Here is a 20076-nt window from a genome sequence, read left to right on the forward strand (position 1 = left end):
TTGCATAATATGAAGACCATGGGAGAAAAACATGATGAGGTACATTTTTTTAATAATTGAATTACATCAACATCTATATGTCTGTAAGGTAAAACATCCATAAAGAAAACAAAAGGGTATGAATATTAAATCTCTCTTTTATATAAAAAAGTTTTTAGTGATTACCGTTTTTTCTCACCCTTTCTATTGATTTAATTCCAAGTGATCACCATCTAATATTTTACTTTACATATAAACTAGAATATAAATCAAAATGCTGGGATAAAGATTTTTTCCCTATTTTTTTTTTTTTTTTTTTGTACTTACACTAAATTAAAAAAAAAAAAATACAATCTGAACTACAGAATACATGAAAATTACAGATATACAATTTGAGTAACGAGTAGTATAATTAAATGAACAGTTGTATAATTTATAAAATAGGGAATGGTTTGCCATTACGGACCTAGTATTCACCACTAATAAAAATTAAAATTTACCATAAGGTAGAATTAAAATATTATGTCCATCACAAAGGGAGAAAACAGACATTAATTTATAACAGAGATGGGCAAAATTCAGCTATAGCTGAAACTACTAGCTAAGATTGCCATGGATACGACCCTTATTCATGAATGAACCATTGATAAAAAAATATTGTATCCATGGCAATTTTAGCTATTAGTTTCATAGTTGCCCAACTCTGATTCATAATGATCATTTAAAAATTATTTTTGGAGAATCTTATGTATATAAGTTAAATTTTCATTGAAAATATTAATTTCTAATTGATAAGGGAAATTTTTTGAAATAAATTTAACTAGTTTATAGTTTGGAATTTTAGTTAGCCAAAAAAAAAAAATCAATCCATTATAGAAGCGGATATAATAACTTTTGATAGAAAATTCCTCATACATGTTTAGACACATTTTGTAATGATATTGGCCTCTATCAGTGGCAAGATCATTATTTCAAACAAAAACCCAATTTTGTAGGGATCACCAAACTTTCAGTTTAGTTTTTCTTGTATTAAGTTGTTTTCAGGTATTATTTTTTACCCTAAGGTCTTCATATTATCCACGACGAAATCAAATTAAAGCATAAATACAATGCACTCACTTGGGGTTGCACTCGCAATATCTACTGGCAAACTTCTCCATGAGCCTGTCTATTTTCTGAGCCTCTCCAGGAAGTCGGAAACCAGAAAGAAACTGCCGCAAGGCGCTCACCAGGTCTTTACCGCTGAAGTTCATTTCATCAACATAACTATACATCACCTACATTGGCAAGATAAATAAAATATGATGAATCGACTTAATGGACAAATAATGTTGTGTTAAGAGGAAAATGTTCCAAATTAAAAACATGGACAACATAAAAATATAAAACAAGTTAAGAAAGATCTATTCTGTGTGTAAGAGCTAGTTCAAGAGGAAAAGTTATGACCCACTCGACAACTCATACGTCACACACCAAGAAATGCTTTAAAGTCAATAATAATTAATTTAATGATGATTTTAGTTTAATTGACCAGTGTAGCTCTCTCCTTCCCACCTCTTTCATTTCATCTCACGTCACAAAATCAATGAACTTCCATGTATTCTTTTTTTCCCTGAGTTGTAGGATGTCACTTTAATAAATGTAATATAGACAAGCAAAAACATTGTAGACAACTGATTTCTTTTTTTAGTTTTGGGTTACTCATACCTTAAAAGGAGACAACTCATTGATGTTGAGGATGAGTTATTTTTTTCCTAGTCAATAACAAAGTTTCATTACTGAAAATAATAAACCACAGCATAAATAACAAATTTCTTACTATTGTTGAAAACAATAAATGAAAAACTGAATCAATTTTTATTTTTAAATTATTGAAATAACAATTAACCAACTGAAGACAGCTGGCAGGTTATTTAGAGGGGAAAAAATGTCCTCTCCTCAAGAGTAACCTCCCTGACTAAGCTCCATACAAAGAATTCTCTGTTTATTCATCAAATTATAAATAGATGAATTTATTTAAAATCAATATTTAATCTTAATAATAAAAATGTAGGCATACTTCTTTTGCAAAATCTGTGTTGTCGCCAAGCAAGTCCCCAATGCTGGTCTTATCCAACCGTTCCTCAGTCAGTAACCACTCAGCCACTTCTTTGCTGGTCTTCCCGAGGACTCCTTGATCCTGAAGGTAAACAATGCCTTTCCTACCACTCCGATTAAACCTAAAATAATAGAAAAACGTATTAAAAACAAAAAAAAAAACAACAGATTTTTAACATTCCTCATGATTGATATTATAGCAGGATATACTCATAGATGGCTAGGTATAGACATTTGCATTAACATGAATGTGTATTAAACAGACTATTCCTCAACTCTCTGCAACTATTTAGTAAAAAGTTATTTCTTGTATCAAAACAAAGATATTTTAATACATCAGTGGTACCGAGGTACTGACTTCATAGAAGTCTCGGAATCACTAAACCAGTCAATGAACAATGCACGGCCCACCCCTACTCCTGAATCAGAACAAAGGGCGTTTGCCCCCAAAACTACTGGAGTACATGGTTCTACATTTTCAACTTAAAACTAAACAATTTATAAATTTCTAAGTTCCCAGAAAGATGTAGTTTATGTGTTCAAACATGATCATAGAGTTTCATTAGATTTTATAGAGTCGCTTCAATATAATCCTTGTTATGAACGCACTTTAATTATGAAATTTATACATGTCATTCTTCCTGAAATCTGATTTCATTCTTTTAGATATACACTTCTCATAATAAATTTATAATAATTTGCTAATGAATCATTTGAATTTTGTACAATCAATAAATGAAGCCTAGAGAAATTGTATTACAGCCACCTCCTCAATGATTATTGACAAAGAAAATTCAGTTTGTAATTAATTCAAGTTCAAAGTTAGTTATATCATGAAAAAATTTGTAAGAAAAAGCAAGTTAAATATTTTAATCTATTATAGGTATAAAATGGATGAATTTTATTTCTAAACGCCAAAATTAAACAACTCACATTTCGATGCCAGTCTCCCATATTTCCTTCTGGTGCTTAAGCTGCTGCAACTGCTGAGGGACATCCTGTTTACTTGAGGATTCACTACCGAGCGAACTAACTGATCCATAGGAGCGAAGGCTCGCCTTTGGGGTGCTAGAATCATCATTCACTTTCCCTTCTAAACCTAGGGAAGATATTAATTTAATAAACTACAGATAAACTGAAGTAAAGGCTTGCAGTGAATAGAAATATTTAAAAGGAGACTTAAGATAGTTTAATCAAACAATATTTAAAAAGCACCTGAAATTGAAAAACGGCATTAAACCCTCCACTCCCGTCCACCGTGGTAGCCTTACTTATCTTAATTTTCAAACAGATAATTATAGCAAGTATGTTGTTCAATGTACATGTCACAATCTAACAAGAGGAGATTATAATGCAAAAAAAAAAACATGGAAAACCAGTAATTAAGCCTGCTCGATTATAGGTTGATGCTTAATTTTCAAAATAAATTTCATGGAAAAAAATATGGAGGAGTAAAAATTAACTAATAATAAGGAATTGGTTTTCTAATTTAATACAAAGACATATTTCAAAAAGAAACAAGTGTTCTTAAATTAATTAGTTGATCAATAGCATCATAATATCATAAAAATATAATGATGAAGCTTTGAAGTTAGAACATACCTTATAATTTTTTTTTTAAAATAATGTTGATTAGAAATAAAAAATTGAAAATTATCAATATAATTGATACAAAGTAACAATGAAATATACTAAACACTAGAAATCATTGATAATGGAGTTGTAATCTAGTGAGAGTAGGTTTTGTTAATGGAAAGGATGATAACAAATAGACTAAAGTGATAATAAGTTAATACGATTAAAATAAAAGTATTATTATAGTGATTACAGTTATTTTAGAAATTATCAAAATGAAACTATATCAAAGTAGCCTGTAAATTTTTTTCTTAACCTGGATATCAATTATTGTCCCTCAATACATAAGAAAAAATTTCATAAAAAACAAAACAAAAAAACTGACCTACTTTCAGACAAGGCGGTAATAAATACTAACCTAGACTAGCATTCATGTTAGGGTTAACGTAAAGGTCCCTAGACCACTCCACCATGCACTTGAGGATCGAGACGAGGCACTCTAATCCACGGATCCTCATCGACAGTTCCTGATTCGGAGTTGCACCCAGCTCCAATGCCTGGCGACCCTGTGCTATCTTAGATAGATCATTCACTAGTCTGTAACAAACAATTATTATTACATATCAAATTAATGTTAGTAGGAATTTATCTTATTAATAAATAGAAAAATATTGATAAGCATTGACTTTAAAAGATACCATGAAATAAGGAGAAATTGTGTTATATTTTTTAAGGTTTTGTTAAATACCATTTTTTATTGACTGACATATTTGCATGTATTTTGTGAAATAAGACAGATACACATTATAACAGCAACAAAATTTTAAGGGGTCGAAAATAGTGAGGTAAAGCTGGAACTTAAAATCAAGGAAATATTCCCAAGAATTTATGAAAAACAAGATCGTGCAAAGGTACCTACTTGTTAACAACAATAACGAATAAATGTTCAATGGTAGTTATTTTCATTATGAATAGATACAATAAAATTAATAAATGCCATAAGTTCAAAGATTTAAGAAGATAAAGATAAAAGAACACACTTAAAATTAATTATATATCAATGGTCTGGAAGAACAATGATGCAACTGAATACTTGAGAGTGTGTGTGTGTATAATATATATAAATACTTGGCATTATAATTTCAAATAATGAAGATGGCCATGGTTGCGATCAAAAGAGAAACAAAAATAGTAAACAACTATTTATTTTCTAAGGTTTGCCCCACTTGAAATTTCAAGTTGCTAAAGCTATCAACTTGAACAGCTATGATGAAGCTCTACAAAGTGGGGCGAAATGTCGGAAAACAAATAGTTGTTAACTATTTTTGTTTCTCTTTTGATCACAACCCTAACCATCTTCTTCATTATTTTATTTCTTCTTTTCTTTCATTTGTATATAATTTTCATTTCACTTATATTTATATAATTTTAATCCTACTATAATTAAACTTTTTGTATCTTATTATCTTACTATGTCAAAATATTTTTAGTAGTTTTGTATCTTTTTAACCCACATGAAGCTCTAGAAAGTAAGTGGACAGAAATGTCAATAAATAAATAGTTGTTAACTATTTTTGTTCTCTTTGACCGCACCCCTGACACCATCTTCATAATTTGAAATTATATTGTCAATTATTTATATAGATTATATAAATAGTTAAATTTGGATTTACAAATATCAGTTGATGATAATACCTTTCAAAGAGATTGGCAGCACTCAGATCGCAGTCATAGTTTATGTACATGTCAACGACTGATTGTGCATCGGCACATATCCTAGTTAACGCTTGGATGACCATCCACTTGTGTTCAAATGTTGAACTTGAAGTTTCAAGAATGTTCAGAAATATGTCTTTAAAAAAGACCTGAAAAAAATAAATGAGAAATATTAATACAAGATGATAAAAAAAAATTGAGGAGCATAATATAAAAATTTAATGTATCTACTTCTCTGATGTATACCAGGGCAATAGTTTAAATAGTTGCCACAAGAGAGCACTAGATAATTAAAAAGCTGATGAGAGGTTATGTCAATGTTAAATAAAATTAATAAATATTAGTATATCTGTTTATTAACTGTCTAGTAATCAATTCATTAATAATTTATTCGTATAAGTTGATAATATCGTTTTATATAGTGTATAAATAATAAATATATAGTATTTTGAGTAAAGTTTGTATTTTAATTCAAATACATTCTCATAAAAAATTTTATAAGAAATTAAAACTTTACATCTAAAAATGATTCAGTTTAGTTCAAAGCTTGAATTTTACAGTATTAAATGGGTGTTACAAATCACTATTTTCAACTATTTTCCAAAAACGGATATTCTGAATTTTTTGATAGTGTTCCTCAACTGGTCAGATATATTAAATAAATTTAGTTACCAATGGAAATTAAATAAGCACTGAATCTACTGAATTAACGAGTGAAAGTCACTTTATTTTCCAGTTTCAATACTAACAGTTCACAGATTAAGTCTGATATAGCTTTATTTAAATTTCTTGTCTTTAGTCATTGATATGAATTTGTGAAGAAATGGTTCACTTCTCAGAGATGAAAATAAAATTGGTGTGTTATGGTTTGAAAATTGAAATTTTTTAGAGTTACTATAAGTGAATTGACCTTCTTTTCAGGCAAACAAAAAAAAAAAAAAAAAAAAATCAAGAATGTTACTGTCAACAGGCAATTTGAAAACTTATAGAAATTTTGTTATGAAGTAAAAATAACTAGAATCAACTTCAAAACGGAGTAACATGTTAACAAAACTTTCAAAGTAACTGAAAATGGAAATCTAAACTTGAATTGTAAGCTAAAAAAAGTGTATACAACTTAAAGGAAAGTCTCTCATAGCAAATGTCAATTCTACAGGGAATCGGATTTGTTTCAGTACGAATGGCATACCCAAGGCCATGTGAATGGTCAGTGTAGATCCTTGGAATGTATACAATTTCACCTTTTTCATCATCTGATAAAATCTTACAGTGCAGTATACTCTTCTGAATACTTCTCACTACCAATCTTGTACCATTACACAACCCATCAGTAATGCATAGGTTTCTAAACAGCATAATAATACAACCTACTTACAAGTTTAGCTTAGCGCATGACATTCCTGATGTTAATGATGATAGTCAGACAGATATTGTAGCATACAAGGTGTGGTAGAAAAGTAATGAAACTGATTTTTTTATGTACCTAAGTTTTTATTTTTTTGAAACATCAATGTTATCTCCTTCAAAGTAGTTCCCTTGGGTGGCTACACACCAATGGAAATCTTGTTACCACTTTTAGTAGCAGCACTAGAAGTCTTCAACTGGTATGGTCTTCAGCATATCCGTTACACTCTCTTGGATGTATTCCAAAGTCCCGAAATGATGACCATTGAGGACATTTTTCAGTTTAGGAAAAAGTCACAGGTCAGGTAAATAGGGGGGTGAGAAACTACAGGAATGCCTTTTGAAGTCAAAAATTCTGTTATGGAGAAGGCAGTGTGACATGAGGCATTGTCGTGATGGAGCATAAATTTGTCTGCAATGTTTGGTCTTACACAAATGACCCTTTACTGAGCCTTTCAAGGACATCTTTATAAAAAACTTAGTTAGTGGTTTGTTCTAGAGGAACAAATTCTTTTTGGACAATTACCCTTTGGTAAAAAAAAAAAATTAGCATTGATTTAATTTTTGATTTGCTCATTTGAGCTTTCAGTCGTTGAGGAGAGTTTGCAGTGTGCCACTCCTAACTTGGCCTCTTGGTCTCGGGATCGTATTAAAAAATCCATGATGCATCACCTGTGATCACATGGCTAAAGAAATCTTACTCATTAGCGATTCTGTCAAGACGATCAAGATACTTGTTTTTTCGAATGTCCTTCTGCTGACTTGTGAGGTTTTTTGGCACAGACCTTTCGCATGAGCAAATGTTCAGTTAAAATTTGATGAACAGTAAATCTGTTCAAATTAACGAGTTCACTCAACATTCTTAATGTTAAATGGTGGCCTGATCTCACAAGAGTGTTCACATGCTTGATGTTTTCATTGGTTTTTGAAGTTGAAGGCCTCCCTAATATCTTCTGGTATTCATCTTCAACGTGTTCTCTGCCTTCTAAAAATGATTTGTGCCAGCGAAAAACTTGAGCTTGGGATAAAGAATGTTTCTCATAGGCCTGTTTTAATTTTTCAAACATTGAACTTGCCAATTCTCCAAGCTTAACACAGGATTTAATGGCACAACGTTACTCCTAATTCTATTTTTCCATCTTTCATTTTTTTTTCGTACCCCCATGACGAAATAAGTAATTTAATACATACATATAGGTATATATTCAATTACTTATTTCCACTTTTCTAGTTTTCATGATGCACAACTACACTAATAGCAGTAACAAAAATCACGAAGTTAATGGGAGGAGTTGTAACTCACACAGAGCTACGGCAGGGTACTGAAACAAGTGCTCTATCGAGGACAACAGCTCAGGGCTACCAGTAGACCAGATTGCTTGCAGTGTTGCCAGTCTCATTACATTTCTGCCACACCTTGTAGCCTAGATGATTTAATGCAGATAACCTTTTTCTTTTCTTTTTTTTTCCACAAAATGCGTTCATCAGTTAAACTCAATTATTTATGACCAATTTTTATTATTCCACCACATATGTAAAATAAACTATCACATGGTGATCATACATAAAATACAATATTACACAGTGATCACTAAAAACTTTTTATATAATAGAGAGATAAATAACGAAATATCATTCTATCAAAAATATTAAAGAAAATCAGAAAGTGATTAAATACCTCAATTTGCATTTTAAGATGCATCTTGAACTTGTCAAGCAGAGCCAAGAAAATGGATAGTGACAACTGGAATACTTGAGGCACTGATGAAACTCCGTTCTTTGACAGGGCGACACAAAGATATTGCTTGATGGCAGCCACGAACATTGCATTTGTTCTGAACACGGGCCCTGCCGATTGTAGAATCGACAGCAACAAATGTAAAGAGAGCACTTTAGATCTTAACTCATGACACCTGAAAATATAATTATTAAATGATGTATTAAAACTAAGTTAATTATATAAAACTCTATAAGACTACTTTGCATTATCAAAGTTCATATTCATTAAATTATAATTTAGATAAAGATTTTAAGGATCATCTTAGTAAATAATTGACTAAATTACTTTAATCAGTCTGTAATTTTCATTACTTTAGTGAAAACCATGTATAATTGCCAGTCAAAATTGATGAGTCTGCCAAGTATAGTTCGGTGAATATTAAATGGGGGCTGTTACAAAACGTTAAAAAAAAATATTTTTCAATCAGAGCTCTATATCTTAAAAACTACTAACAAAACTAGAAAACTTAAGAGAAAATTGTTTAAAGTAGAGTAAATTTGCTAAAATATGAGTCCTAATAGAGCTATTTATGTTCAATAGTTCCCAAGATATAGCTTTTTAAATTGCAACATTTTATAAAAAATAGCACAGAAAAATCAATTGCTAGTGAATTTATTTTGAGGAATCTACATCTCAAAAAACATCATTATGTCTATTAACACTAAAAGTAAAGCTAGTTTAAAGTAATTTAGGACGTTTATCTTCATAGGAGTGGCAGTTTTCATTATCTTGCGAAATGTAGAATTTTCCCCTATTTAGAAAGTAATGTTGGTTTGGAAAAAACTATTTCTCAGAAACTACCAGATATTAAGAACTCTATTAGGGCTCAACTTGTTTTGTAATAATTGTTTTGTTAGGGTGAGTAGCTTTCAAGATATTAATCATGGTATGAAGAGCGAGAAAATTTTAAGTTTTTCTAGAATAAAATAAACTTCCTGTGAAGTGTACCTGCAATAGTTCAAACCTACTCCATAGTGCAACTAAGATAAGTTTGCCTGTAGGGAAGGAACTCATGCACCCCCCCACCCTAGCTCCTTCTCCCCTCCAAACCATAACAAATACCTCCTACTGGAAACAAAGCAAGTGGCAGTCCGGAACTTGGTAATACCCAACCAGTTTGAGATTAGATAGGTACTTCGAACACTTTATCCCTCCTATTCTCGGTCTCCTAAGTTATGAATACAGGAGGTTACTCATTTCTTTAGGTTATCCTTTATCTTTGTCTGGAAGTATTTCTTATTGATTCTTCTTTTACTTTGTAGACAAATATATTGGCAACTCTGTTCTGACTTGCTATTTGAGAACAGAGTATCTTCCAAAAGTCATTTTTGAGATTTGATAATCATTGTGTTCAGAAAAAACTGCCTCTTGTTAAATTTAAATTTGTTGTCATGTTTCTGTTGTTAGTGCAACAGTTTTCTTAATTTTAATGTTTTAAATATTTGGTCCTAGAATGGAATTAACGTATAATAATGCAGTAATTTATGGATTTTCATAACAGAGGAAACCAACATGGATTGGACTACATTCTTTTTTCATTAATTTCAATACGTTTTTGTTTTCTGATGAAAATTTTAACAGTACTTTCAAAACTATTACATACACTAACATAAAATACTTTTTTAGGAAATAAAACTAGCTTTAATTTGAGGTCTAATAGGCATCTGTATGTATAATTATTCCTGAGATATAGATTTCCCAAAATAAATTCACTAACTACTGATTTTCAGTACATTTTTTATAAAATGCTGCTTTCTAAAAAAAGCATATCTCATGAACTATTGAACGCGAATAGCTCTATTAGGGCTCATATTTTAGCAAATTTACTCTTCTTTAAATGATATTCTATTAGATTTTCTAGTGTTGTTCCTACTTTTTAAGATATAGAGCTCCGAATGGAAAATTGATTTTTAGAAACAGCTGCCATTTTGGCAAGTAGAAAGATCGTACTGGCAGACTTTCATTTCTTTATCAGCAATAAAGATTCAAAAAAGTGCTATTAAAGTTTTCATCAGATTTTGATTTTTTTCCACAGGCTAATGCAGTAATAAAGTAGAAAATGTTAACATTTTTGGTACTTTGACACCTAAACTATTTTATTTTTACAGAATTATCTTAAAATTTATGGATAGTAAATTATTTAGAAAATAAATGATGGATATGAAAAATGTTAGATAAAAAATTTAATTTATTGAACAACCCTATATCAATATATTTGGTAAAGGTACTTCAAACTATATGGACCATATCTGTTCAGTCGCTAACCAGATGAACTAATAAATAAATCAACCACAAAGAAAATGGAAAAAGAAATATCTGACTTGATACTTTCTTACTTCTATGATTCCTAATAACTGATTTTGATTTTCCAAATGACCATATCTGCCTGTATTTTTTCTTAACATCACATAATTATTCATTATATTAAAATTAAATTTAGCTATAGATGTGTGTGCTTAGTTATAGATATTGTGAATTTAGATATTACTATATCCTTATTTTTTTCATATTCTGTATCATCTTGCTTTATTCTAATTATTTTATTAATTCACTAATTGTAAACTTCAGCTTAATTATTCATTTTAAAGTCCTTTCAGTTATTTTTATTATTTTTTTAATAATTATTTTATTTGTTTACTTTATTTTCATTTTATTAATTTTAATTGAATTATCAGTTTTATCACTATAGATTAATTCATATTATACTGACCTAGCTTAAAAATTGTAGTAGCCTCCACAACACCCTAATAGTTACAATTATAATTAATAAATTTCACTTATGTCTCTCATTTTTATTTGTTATTTTGGCATCTGGTCAAACCATATTTGATGTGAAGAGAAGATGGTCGGGGTGCGTTCAGCAAAAAAACACAAATTATTTATTCGTGCCAACATTTCAACCTAATTTTCAGGTCTTATTCACGGAACTTCGAGATTCTGGCTAAACTGAACTGAACTTTGTTTATTTGTTTTTCGCTGACTGCACCCCTCCCCCCGACCATCTTCTCTACTTATTAATCTACAGTCAACTATCTACACTTCATATTTGAGGTAGTTTTCTAAATGAAGAAAAAAAAGGGATAGAGGCACAAGATATTCGCTATCACAATTAAATGGTTTTATCCAATCATAATTATACATACTTCGGATCAAGATTTCCTTCTGGTAGAGGCTTCATGGATAGCTTACAGAGAGCCCTGAATACCAAAAATGCATCCTTCTGTAAAATATGAGTGAACTGGGCTTGAACTTTATTGGTATTGCCTTCACCGCCACTGCTATCTACACCAACTATTACCCCTCCCTCTCCTGTTACATCCATGCTATCCTATGGCAACAAACAAATACAATTGCAATTAATACTATTACCATACTTACAAACTGAGGATAGTATTGTAGCAGATATATTCAGCAGAGTTGGGCAACTATGAAACTAATAGCTAAAGTTGCCATGGATACGACCCTTATTCATGAATGAACCATTGATAAATAAATGTCGTATCCATGGCAATTTTAGCTATTAGTTTTAGCTATAGCTAATTTTTTCCCGTCTCTGATATTCAGTACATAACCATTCCGGTAACCTACCCAAAAGAAAAAAAAACATATGATTTTACTATTTCTAGATATAATATTAATTTTTATTTTTTTCGTGAATATTCTTTTATTTGTAAATAAAACAAAAAAAAGAATAAATTTTTTTTGTTTAAATAATATATTCTGTCACTTGTTTATCACACAGCAAGTGATAATAGTATTAAGTTTATCTGTAATTAAAAGTTTTAAAATTTAATGAAAAAGGGATAAAATAGGGCTATTATGACTGAAATTAATGACCTGGGCAGAATAACCTGCAAGAAGTTTTTAAAATTGGACATGAGGTGTAAATTTATATTTAAGATTGTGCTTGAAGATGGCCAAAATGGCCAAAAAGTTGAACTTTTAAAGAAATAGTAAAGAGTGTTTTGAGATAAAACTTGGATAAAAACTATATATAATATATATATGTATATGTATATTGTAATACCCTCTTTTTTAATCAATATTTGATATTTATATATAAGTGATTTTAGTTATGTTTTTATATTATGTATATCGTTTCAGTATTGTTTATTTGTTATTTTAAATCAAAAAGCAAGCTAAACAGTTTTCATTGTTTAAAATAAATATGGTGTTCAAAACAAGGAAGATGGCGGTGCGTGTTCTTCCAAAGTGTTCGTTGAATTGTTTGTGTTTAGATAGATTGAAGTTTTTCAACTTTTGTTCTTTCTATACAATAATTATAGAAAAAGAATAATCAAAGAAGGAATAGAAGAACATAAAAATTATCAGTAAACTATTTACATTGTAAATCATAGCAAATAAAGCAGAGCGATTGTATTACAATAGATTATTTTTGGATCAGTGAACAGTGAACATTGAAGATAGAAGGGAGAAAACGGGCACTCTTGAATTGGGTGGCCTGGTGAGAAGACGTCCATCAGCGAGAAGCGGGAAGGAGGGAAGTCATTGTTATGAGTTGGACATAGCATCTTAGACAAGAAGATAGCAGGGACCATCGATCATCAAGGGAAATTGTGTGATTGGTTAGCTTTGTTTCTAACTGGAAATCATTGTATTTGTAAAATGACTATTAATTAAGTTTAAGTGTTATTAGTAGTTAAGTGTCGTCTGTTTCTGATTGCCTGGAAACCCGCTCTGAGAAAAGAGTCCATTATGTTATAAAATTTAAATAAAATTCTATTATCTATTTAATATTAAAGTTTTTAATTTGAACCCAAGCTATCTTTTATATTTGAAATAAGTTAAAACTATTAAAATTCAATTTATTTCATTTTATAACAATTTTTGATTATTACAATACATATATAAATAGTTTTCAACTATTTATTGTCTGACGTTTCGCCCCACTTTGTAGGGCTTCATCAGGGATAAAAAGATAAAAAACAAAACAACTAAGAACATTACAACATTTAGCACTGATGAAGTGGAGCGAAACGTCGGACAATAAATAGTTGAAAACTATTGTGTTCATTTTTAACCGCAACCCTGACCATCTTCTTCATATTTATTTAAACAATAACAGTCTCAAGAAAGAGCAAAGACAATATGGTCTGTTATCTTCCAGTTAAATTAAAACCTATAACTTTCCACTTAAATTAAATACGCCATCTCTAACCTCAACACTATCATTTAGAGATTATTTCAAGACATTAATTTCACATACCTGAGAAGGTGCCCTGTTGAGGGAACTGTTTTGAGAATTAACCTGGGAGGATCCAGTAGCACTTTCATCATTGTCTGGAATCGATTCTTGAACTAAAAAAAAATCAAATGAACAATTGATAATATCAGAAAAAAAAAGTTACAAAAACTGATTTATACTCAAAGAACATAATCTTATAAAGTTCACCGAGATAAAGTGATTAATGCATTTCAATTTTGGAAAAACTTGACAAAATGATAATAAACAAAGCTCAAATTAGATAATATGCAATATTAATAAACCCAAAACCAGTCACCAGGTAAAAATAGAGATGACAAAAAGCTGTGACTGCAGGTAGATTGGAATAGAAAATCCTACACATTTTGGTGTTAAATAGTTGTCATGAAATAAGAAACATTATTGCTGTTAACACAATATATTAACTCTTACAGATGGAAAATAAACATTAAATTAACAGTAATAAAATAAAATGATATTTGGTACGAAGAATAAACTTGCAATGCCTACCATTAACAGAACTGCCCATACAAAAAGCAGGAGGATCTTAGAAGCAATTCACATAACTAAAAGTATCAATACTAATGTAGACTATAAAACAGATACAAAAAACTTCAATACACGCTATGCACATATATAATAAATAGGCTGGCCATATAAGTACGGAAATAATCAGGAAACATTAAAAATAAAATTATCCAATTTAAAACAATAATTTCAACTTAAATAGCAAAATTTATTATTTTTTTTTTAATAAAATAAATTGTATTCAATTCAAGTCTCACAACACTCTTTATTTCTTTAACAGTCTAACGTTTTGGTCAATTCAGCCATCCTCAAGGACAATCTTAAACACAATTTATACTCACATCAATAATTTAAAAACTTTTTTCAGGCTATTCTGTCCAGGTTATCAATTTCAGTTAAAATAATCCTATTTTGTCATTCTTCACATTACTATTAAATCTTTTAATTGCAAATCAATTTAACACTTTTATAATTTGTTTTTAGAGTGTTTTGAGACTTAATCACTAACTCTATAAAGAGGCACGTCGAGATGCTTTTGTTGCAAAGCCACCAGCAACATGTATACCATGTTGCTAGGCATCTGCCACAGAAACAAAAACGGCATACCAGTCACTTCGGCTAACAGTTTGATTGTTCATAATTCGAGCTACATTTCTAGAGTGCGCTAATGATATCCTGGAAATATTTCAGAATCGATACGGTATATTGAACGAATAATTTTATAAGTCTTGAACAGTTTGAGAACCTAAACACCTTTAAAAGGTCCTCTCTCAAAATCAGTGGTATGTGGGACTGCAGCTGGGTCATGAGGTGGGGGAGGGAGGTCAGGTATCATAATTCTGCGAGGGCTCATTATCAGATTGGTTTAACTTTCCTAACGTTTGAGTGTTAATTGAAATATTTTAACAGGTAAATTCACTATAAAAAGATGTAAAAATACACTTGTAAACAGTAATTTTCAGATATATTTCTGAAGAGTACACATATGGTTCCATTTCTGGGAACTACTGATCAAAATATTCTATCTGCTAACAAACATGTTGCAATTCATTGATTGATTACACTATGAAATGACTATAAAAACTCGATTTAGTTCGAGAGCTTGAGTGAGTTGAATATTCCTCCTCATAAAAACTAAAAATAAATCTGCAGTTGGATGTTATTCCCAACCTCTATCATCTTGCCTTACCCCTTCGGTCAAATACTGAAAGTTAAAAGGGATTTTACTTATACCCACTAACTTCAACTATCAATGGAATAACAAATAAGACTAAATTTACAAAACTTTTAAAATTTGGGCAATAAATAAACTTTTTCTAATTGTTATTGAATAATTTTTTTAATATTTATGTATTCACATAAATATTAAAAACATTATTCAAAAATCATTACAGTTACAAAGTAATATACCAACCTGGAATACTGTCGATAATCGTGTTTAGAATATCTGATACAACTTCCGTACTAGAGGCCTCTTCAAGGGTGTCACGTTGCTTATCCAAGTCATCCAGCTAAATAAGAAAAATAACCAAAATTTTAATTTAATAGACAATCAATACAATTACTTATTTAAATTATACAATACAATATGATTAAAAAAAAAAAAAAAAAAAAAAGAGAGATCAGAATAAAACAGTGAACTCACACTAGAGCGTTCCGTAATCCGAACCGTCCATAAAAAATATTTTTTTGTTTATTAGATGTATTCATAATCTCAACTTTAACATGTTGAAATGTGTTAAATGGAAAAAGTTGTGTGACAAATATTTCCTTCTTTTATCATATAAAACGATAACATTTAACATGGTTAAGAGCTTGTTAATAGATCTGCTAAATGAATAATGACTTCAAGCAGCAGACCTGGGCCCTGTTTTATAATAAAGTACAAACTAATACTATTAGTCTTGTAGATTTATCTTAATTCAATTACACAGACTTGTACAATAGTAACTTGTACTTTAGTACTTTTTAATTCCTGTAATATCACTAATAGCCATCCCTATCATGAAAAAAATTAGTATTAGTTTTATTACCACACTAGCTTTTACATTTGTACTATCAACTAATACTATTAGCTTTCATTATGAAACAGGGCCCAGCTGAGCTCCACACCATTTTGTTTGCTGTTGTTTTGATAGGTTGGTTGCTGTTTTTGGTGTTTGGTTAGTGTTGTTTTGGTTTTGGACGTTTTTGAAACTGTAATAAAGTAATGGATAAATATAATAATTGGAATGTACAGGAAGGAAAGGTAGTAAAACAAGTTGCTCAGAAAAGTTAGGAGCTCCTCTGCATTTAACATATAACATGGACTTTAAATTAGGCAGCACAAAATCCCTGTACTTATAACATTTAGCATGTAAACACTTTTTACATTTAACACATCATGAACACCCCTATTATAAGCACCTTTTGTTCAATTATGCTTTAAAAAAAAATAATCAAAAACCATCAGGTCTTGAAAAATATTCCTACAACTTTCAAACAAATGAAAATTCCAGACTATTGAGAAAATAGTCAATAAATTAATTTCTGAATAAAGGTTAACTAATTTAAAAATATTTTTAATATGCACATTTTGCTTTTAAACTGATTTGTTATTAATGAAGTTATTTTTTTCTTAGTAGACAATTCTAATTAAATTATTTATTATTTACTGGAAGATTATTGATTGACCGTGTGTGAAGATGAAAGGAATATGGTCCGGGTGCGGTCAAGAAAAACTCAAATAGTAGAAATATACTAATTTAATGAGCCAACGTTTCGCCCCACGTTGCAGGGCTTCTTCAGGGCTATTTTGACGGCAGTCAAAACTAAAAAACGTTGGCTCATTAAATTAGTATATTTCTACTATTTGAGTTTTTCTTGACCGCACCCGGACCATATTCCTTTTATTTATTATTTAATTAAAATCTACAGTTCGCCATAACAATAGAATTCCCTATTTTCTTAAAATAACAGGTTAATTAAATATATTACTCAAAATATATTGATTAGTTTGATATACATTTAACATTATAAACCTTATTAAATTGGCTAATATTATTATTAAATAAAATTCAATGATTCAAATAAATGCATTTATTACACATGGAAAAGACAATATAAGTAATATTTAAGATTTTTAATAAGTCAAATTTTTACTTTAAAAAAATAGATAATAAAATTTAAATAAATAAATGACTGAAAATGTGATACTTTTTGAAAGACTTGTAGTTACGATAAATATAAATATAAGTTATAATTATATGAGATTCGTTTTAAAATCGATTGAATGATTATTTAAATTGCTATTTTCACGAGTCTAGACAGAAAATGAATTAATAAAGCTTATTCAGAAACTTCAAGTTACTTTTTAGCGTAGTTGTTTTCATTACATTACCCATAAAAATCTATAATTAAATGTTAAACAAGGGTAAATAAATTAAGAGAAGAAGATTTGAAAAATAAAAACTTTAATACCATTAGTTTAAGAAAACAAAAATAATGATTTTTTTAAAATCAAATCATTGATAATGTAATATACTTTTATATTTAGACACAACATTCTTCTACGTAATGAATTACAAAAAAAAATTTTGTAAAGAAAATTAATTAATATTTCCTTGAAGAAATGTAATAAATATGTTTTACTGTAGAATAATTTTTAAGAAATTCCAATTTTAATTTTAATATTTACATACAATTAGCATATTTCAATATTTTACGATAAATCGACATTGCCAAAAGAACAAACATTTAAGTAAAGAAAGTAAGTGTATTTTCTTAAAGAAATGTAATAATTGTATGTTAATGTAAAATAAATTTTAAGAACTTTTAATTTTAATATTTATATAAAATTAGTACATTTTAAAATTAAATGATTGACATTACCAAAAGAACAAAATTTAAGTAAAGAAAGTAAGTGTATTATTAAAATAAAAAAGAAACTGCTGACAATGTTATTATTACATTAGGAATCCTTATATTTTCTAGGTTGGAATTTCAAACCTATAGGAGGAATGGTAGAGGCTAATATAACTTTATTATCACAATAAACTTCTAAATGACCATAAAACGTTAACTGTTAATTTGCTTTTCTTTATCTTTAAAATTCTGCTTATAACTAAAAAAAAATTACTAAATTCCTTTTAACTGTTAGTTACAAGAGACAAATGTAACTATTGCTCTTCTTAATAAATATGGCAGTTTATAATCTTACTTTAAGATATTAAACAAGTGTTAATCTAAAAAAAAAAAGGGATAAATAATTATATAATTATTAAGTATTACTTATAATCAGTAACTACCACAATCAAATATTTATATCCAAGATCAGAGATGGGAAAAAATTGCTATGAAAACAACCCTTATTAATGAATGAACCATTGATAAATAAATATTGTATCCATGGCAATTTTAGCTATTAGTTTCATAGTTGCCAAACTCTTTCCAAGATATTATTCATATATATATGCCGTAAAACTATGAATATCTTAAAAATAAAAACTATGGTTTAGTTTAAACCCAAGTGAAAGATTTGCAAAAGGTCTTATCTAGCACAACTTATAGTACTAAAATACTTTTCAAAAACTTCAACAATAAATATATCAGTACTACAAATGATGATAAACTTTAAAACTATTCTAAATAAACACAAAACTTTCTTACAGCTTGTGCTTCCATTCTTGAAAAAATAACATTAATAGCTTGTGTAAGTGTTGCTCTTGCAGTTGTTTGATTGATAAGATTTTTACTGGCCAGATAGATGTTATAGACCGTACGAACTGCAAGGAGAACTGTTCCTTCGTGGATTTCGACATGTTGAGAAGTTGAGACAGTTAATACTGCCTGAAAAATTAAAATGAGATATTAATATAAATACAAGAATTTACTCTTATTTATATTTAGATAATAAATTCACCTTAATGATCTGAAGTTGAACTTTTTCATCCGTGGAAGGGCCTGTGAAGCAACCACATATTGTTTCGACAATTCTATCAATCAATAGTTTACCTGGCTGTGTTGAGTCAGGTATGTTTCCAGTCAAATGCCCATAAGCTATAAGTTTCTGTAGGATGATTAAATTTACACAATGAAAACTCCACACAAATAAAACAGAACAATTGTACAAAACAATACAAACCTGCAAACAGTCAAGTGCAGTTACAACTATTCGAGGTGATTTACTTTGACATGCAAGTTCAAAAGGCAGAAAGTATTTTTCGGCTGATACTATGTCATTTCCTTCTTTTGGAAGAGGCAAAGCTGATGAACTACTGGGATCTTCTATGTCCCCTTCTTTCAGTTCATTTCTTATTTCCTCTGCAATGATAAGTGCTACAATTGCAAGCAATCCTTAAAGATTCTAGACATAAGGACCCCACAACAAAAATAAAATCCCCTCAACCAAAAAACAAAAAGTAATGACAGGTTACAAATAAATATTTAAAAAAAAAAATAAAATATTGTGTAATTTTACCTAATGCCACCTCACATGCTCTTTTTAATTGAGAATGATGTGATCTTTTGATATCCTTATCAGCTAATATTTTTTCTAATGCTCGGACTATAAACATTTCTTTAGCTTTGAAACTCCTTTGCATTTTTTACAATAAAAAAAGATATCGCCGAATTGAAAGGCCATAAATAATTCTAGATTCATACGAACAGGACTTCAGATAACAGAAGTGACAACATTCAATACGTCAGCCATCTTGTTTTACGTGTGATACATAAACCTGAATACATTAAATATAATTCAATGTTAACAAAATCTTTATTTTTCCTTAGATCT

General features: G+C 29.4%; 1 protein-coding gene across 5 annotated transcripts in view; it reads right to left on the minus strand.

The window, feature by feature from the left end:
- The window catches only part of Sec71 (ADP ribosylation factor guanine nucleotide exchange factor Sec71), a 67050-nt gene extending 47036 nt beyond the window's left edge, over positions 1-20014 (minus strand). For 2 of the 5 annotated variants that reach the window (XM_014438201.2, XM_014438176.2), the window contains exons 1-13: positions 19762-20014; positions 19426-19619; positions 19204-19350; positions 18951-19130; positions 15718-15814; positions 13779-13870; positions 11695-11879; positions 8450-8684; positions 5347-5516; positions 4070-4248; positions 3010-3175; positions 2039-2198; positions 1099-1256 (exon numbers count right to left, since the gene is read on the minus strand). In XM_014438201.2, coding sequence (XP_014293687.1) covers positions 1099-1256; positions 2039-2198; positions 3010-3175; positions 4070-4248; positions 5347-5516; positions 8450-8684; positions 11695-11879; positions 13779-13870; positions 15718-15814; positions 18951-19130; positions 19204-19350; positions 19426-19619; positions 19762-19885 — 2087 coding nt within the window. In that variant the 5' untranslated portion in view covers positions 19886-20014. The remainder of the gene's footprint in view (positions 1-1098; positions 1257-2038; positions 2199-3009; positions 3176-4069; positions 4249-5346; positions 5517-8449; positions 8685-11694; positions 11880-13778; positions 13871-15717; positions 15815-18950; positions 19131-19203; positions 19351-19425; positions 19620-19761) is intronic. The other 3 variants (XM_067047461.1, XM_014438208.2, XM_024359091.2) reach the window with 3 other exon arrangements.
- Positions 20015-20076: the final 62 nt, after the last annotated feature.

The sequence above is a fragment of the Halyomorpha halys genome, unplaced genomic scaffold (assembly GCF_000696795.3).
Source record: "Halyomorpha halys isolate HHAL.00 unplaced genomic scaffold, Hhal_1.1 Scaffold53.1, whole genome shotgun sequence".
NCBI classification, from domain to species: Eukaryota; Metazoa; Arthropoda; class Insecta; order Hemiptera; family Pentatomidae; genus Halyomorpha; species Halyomorpha halys.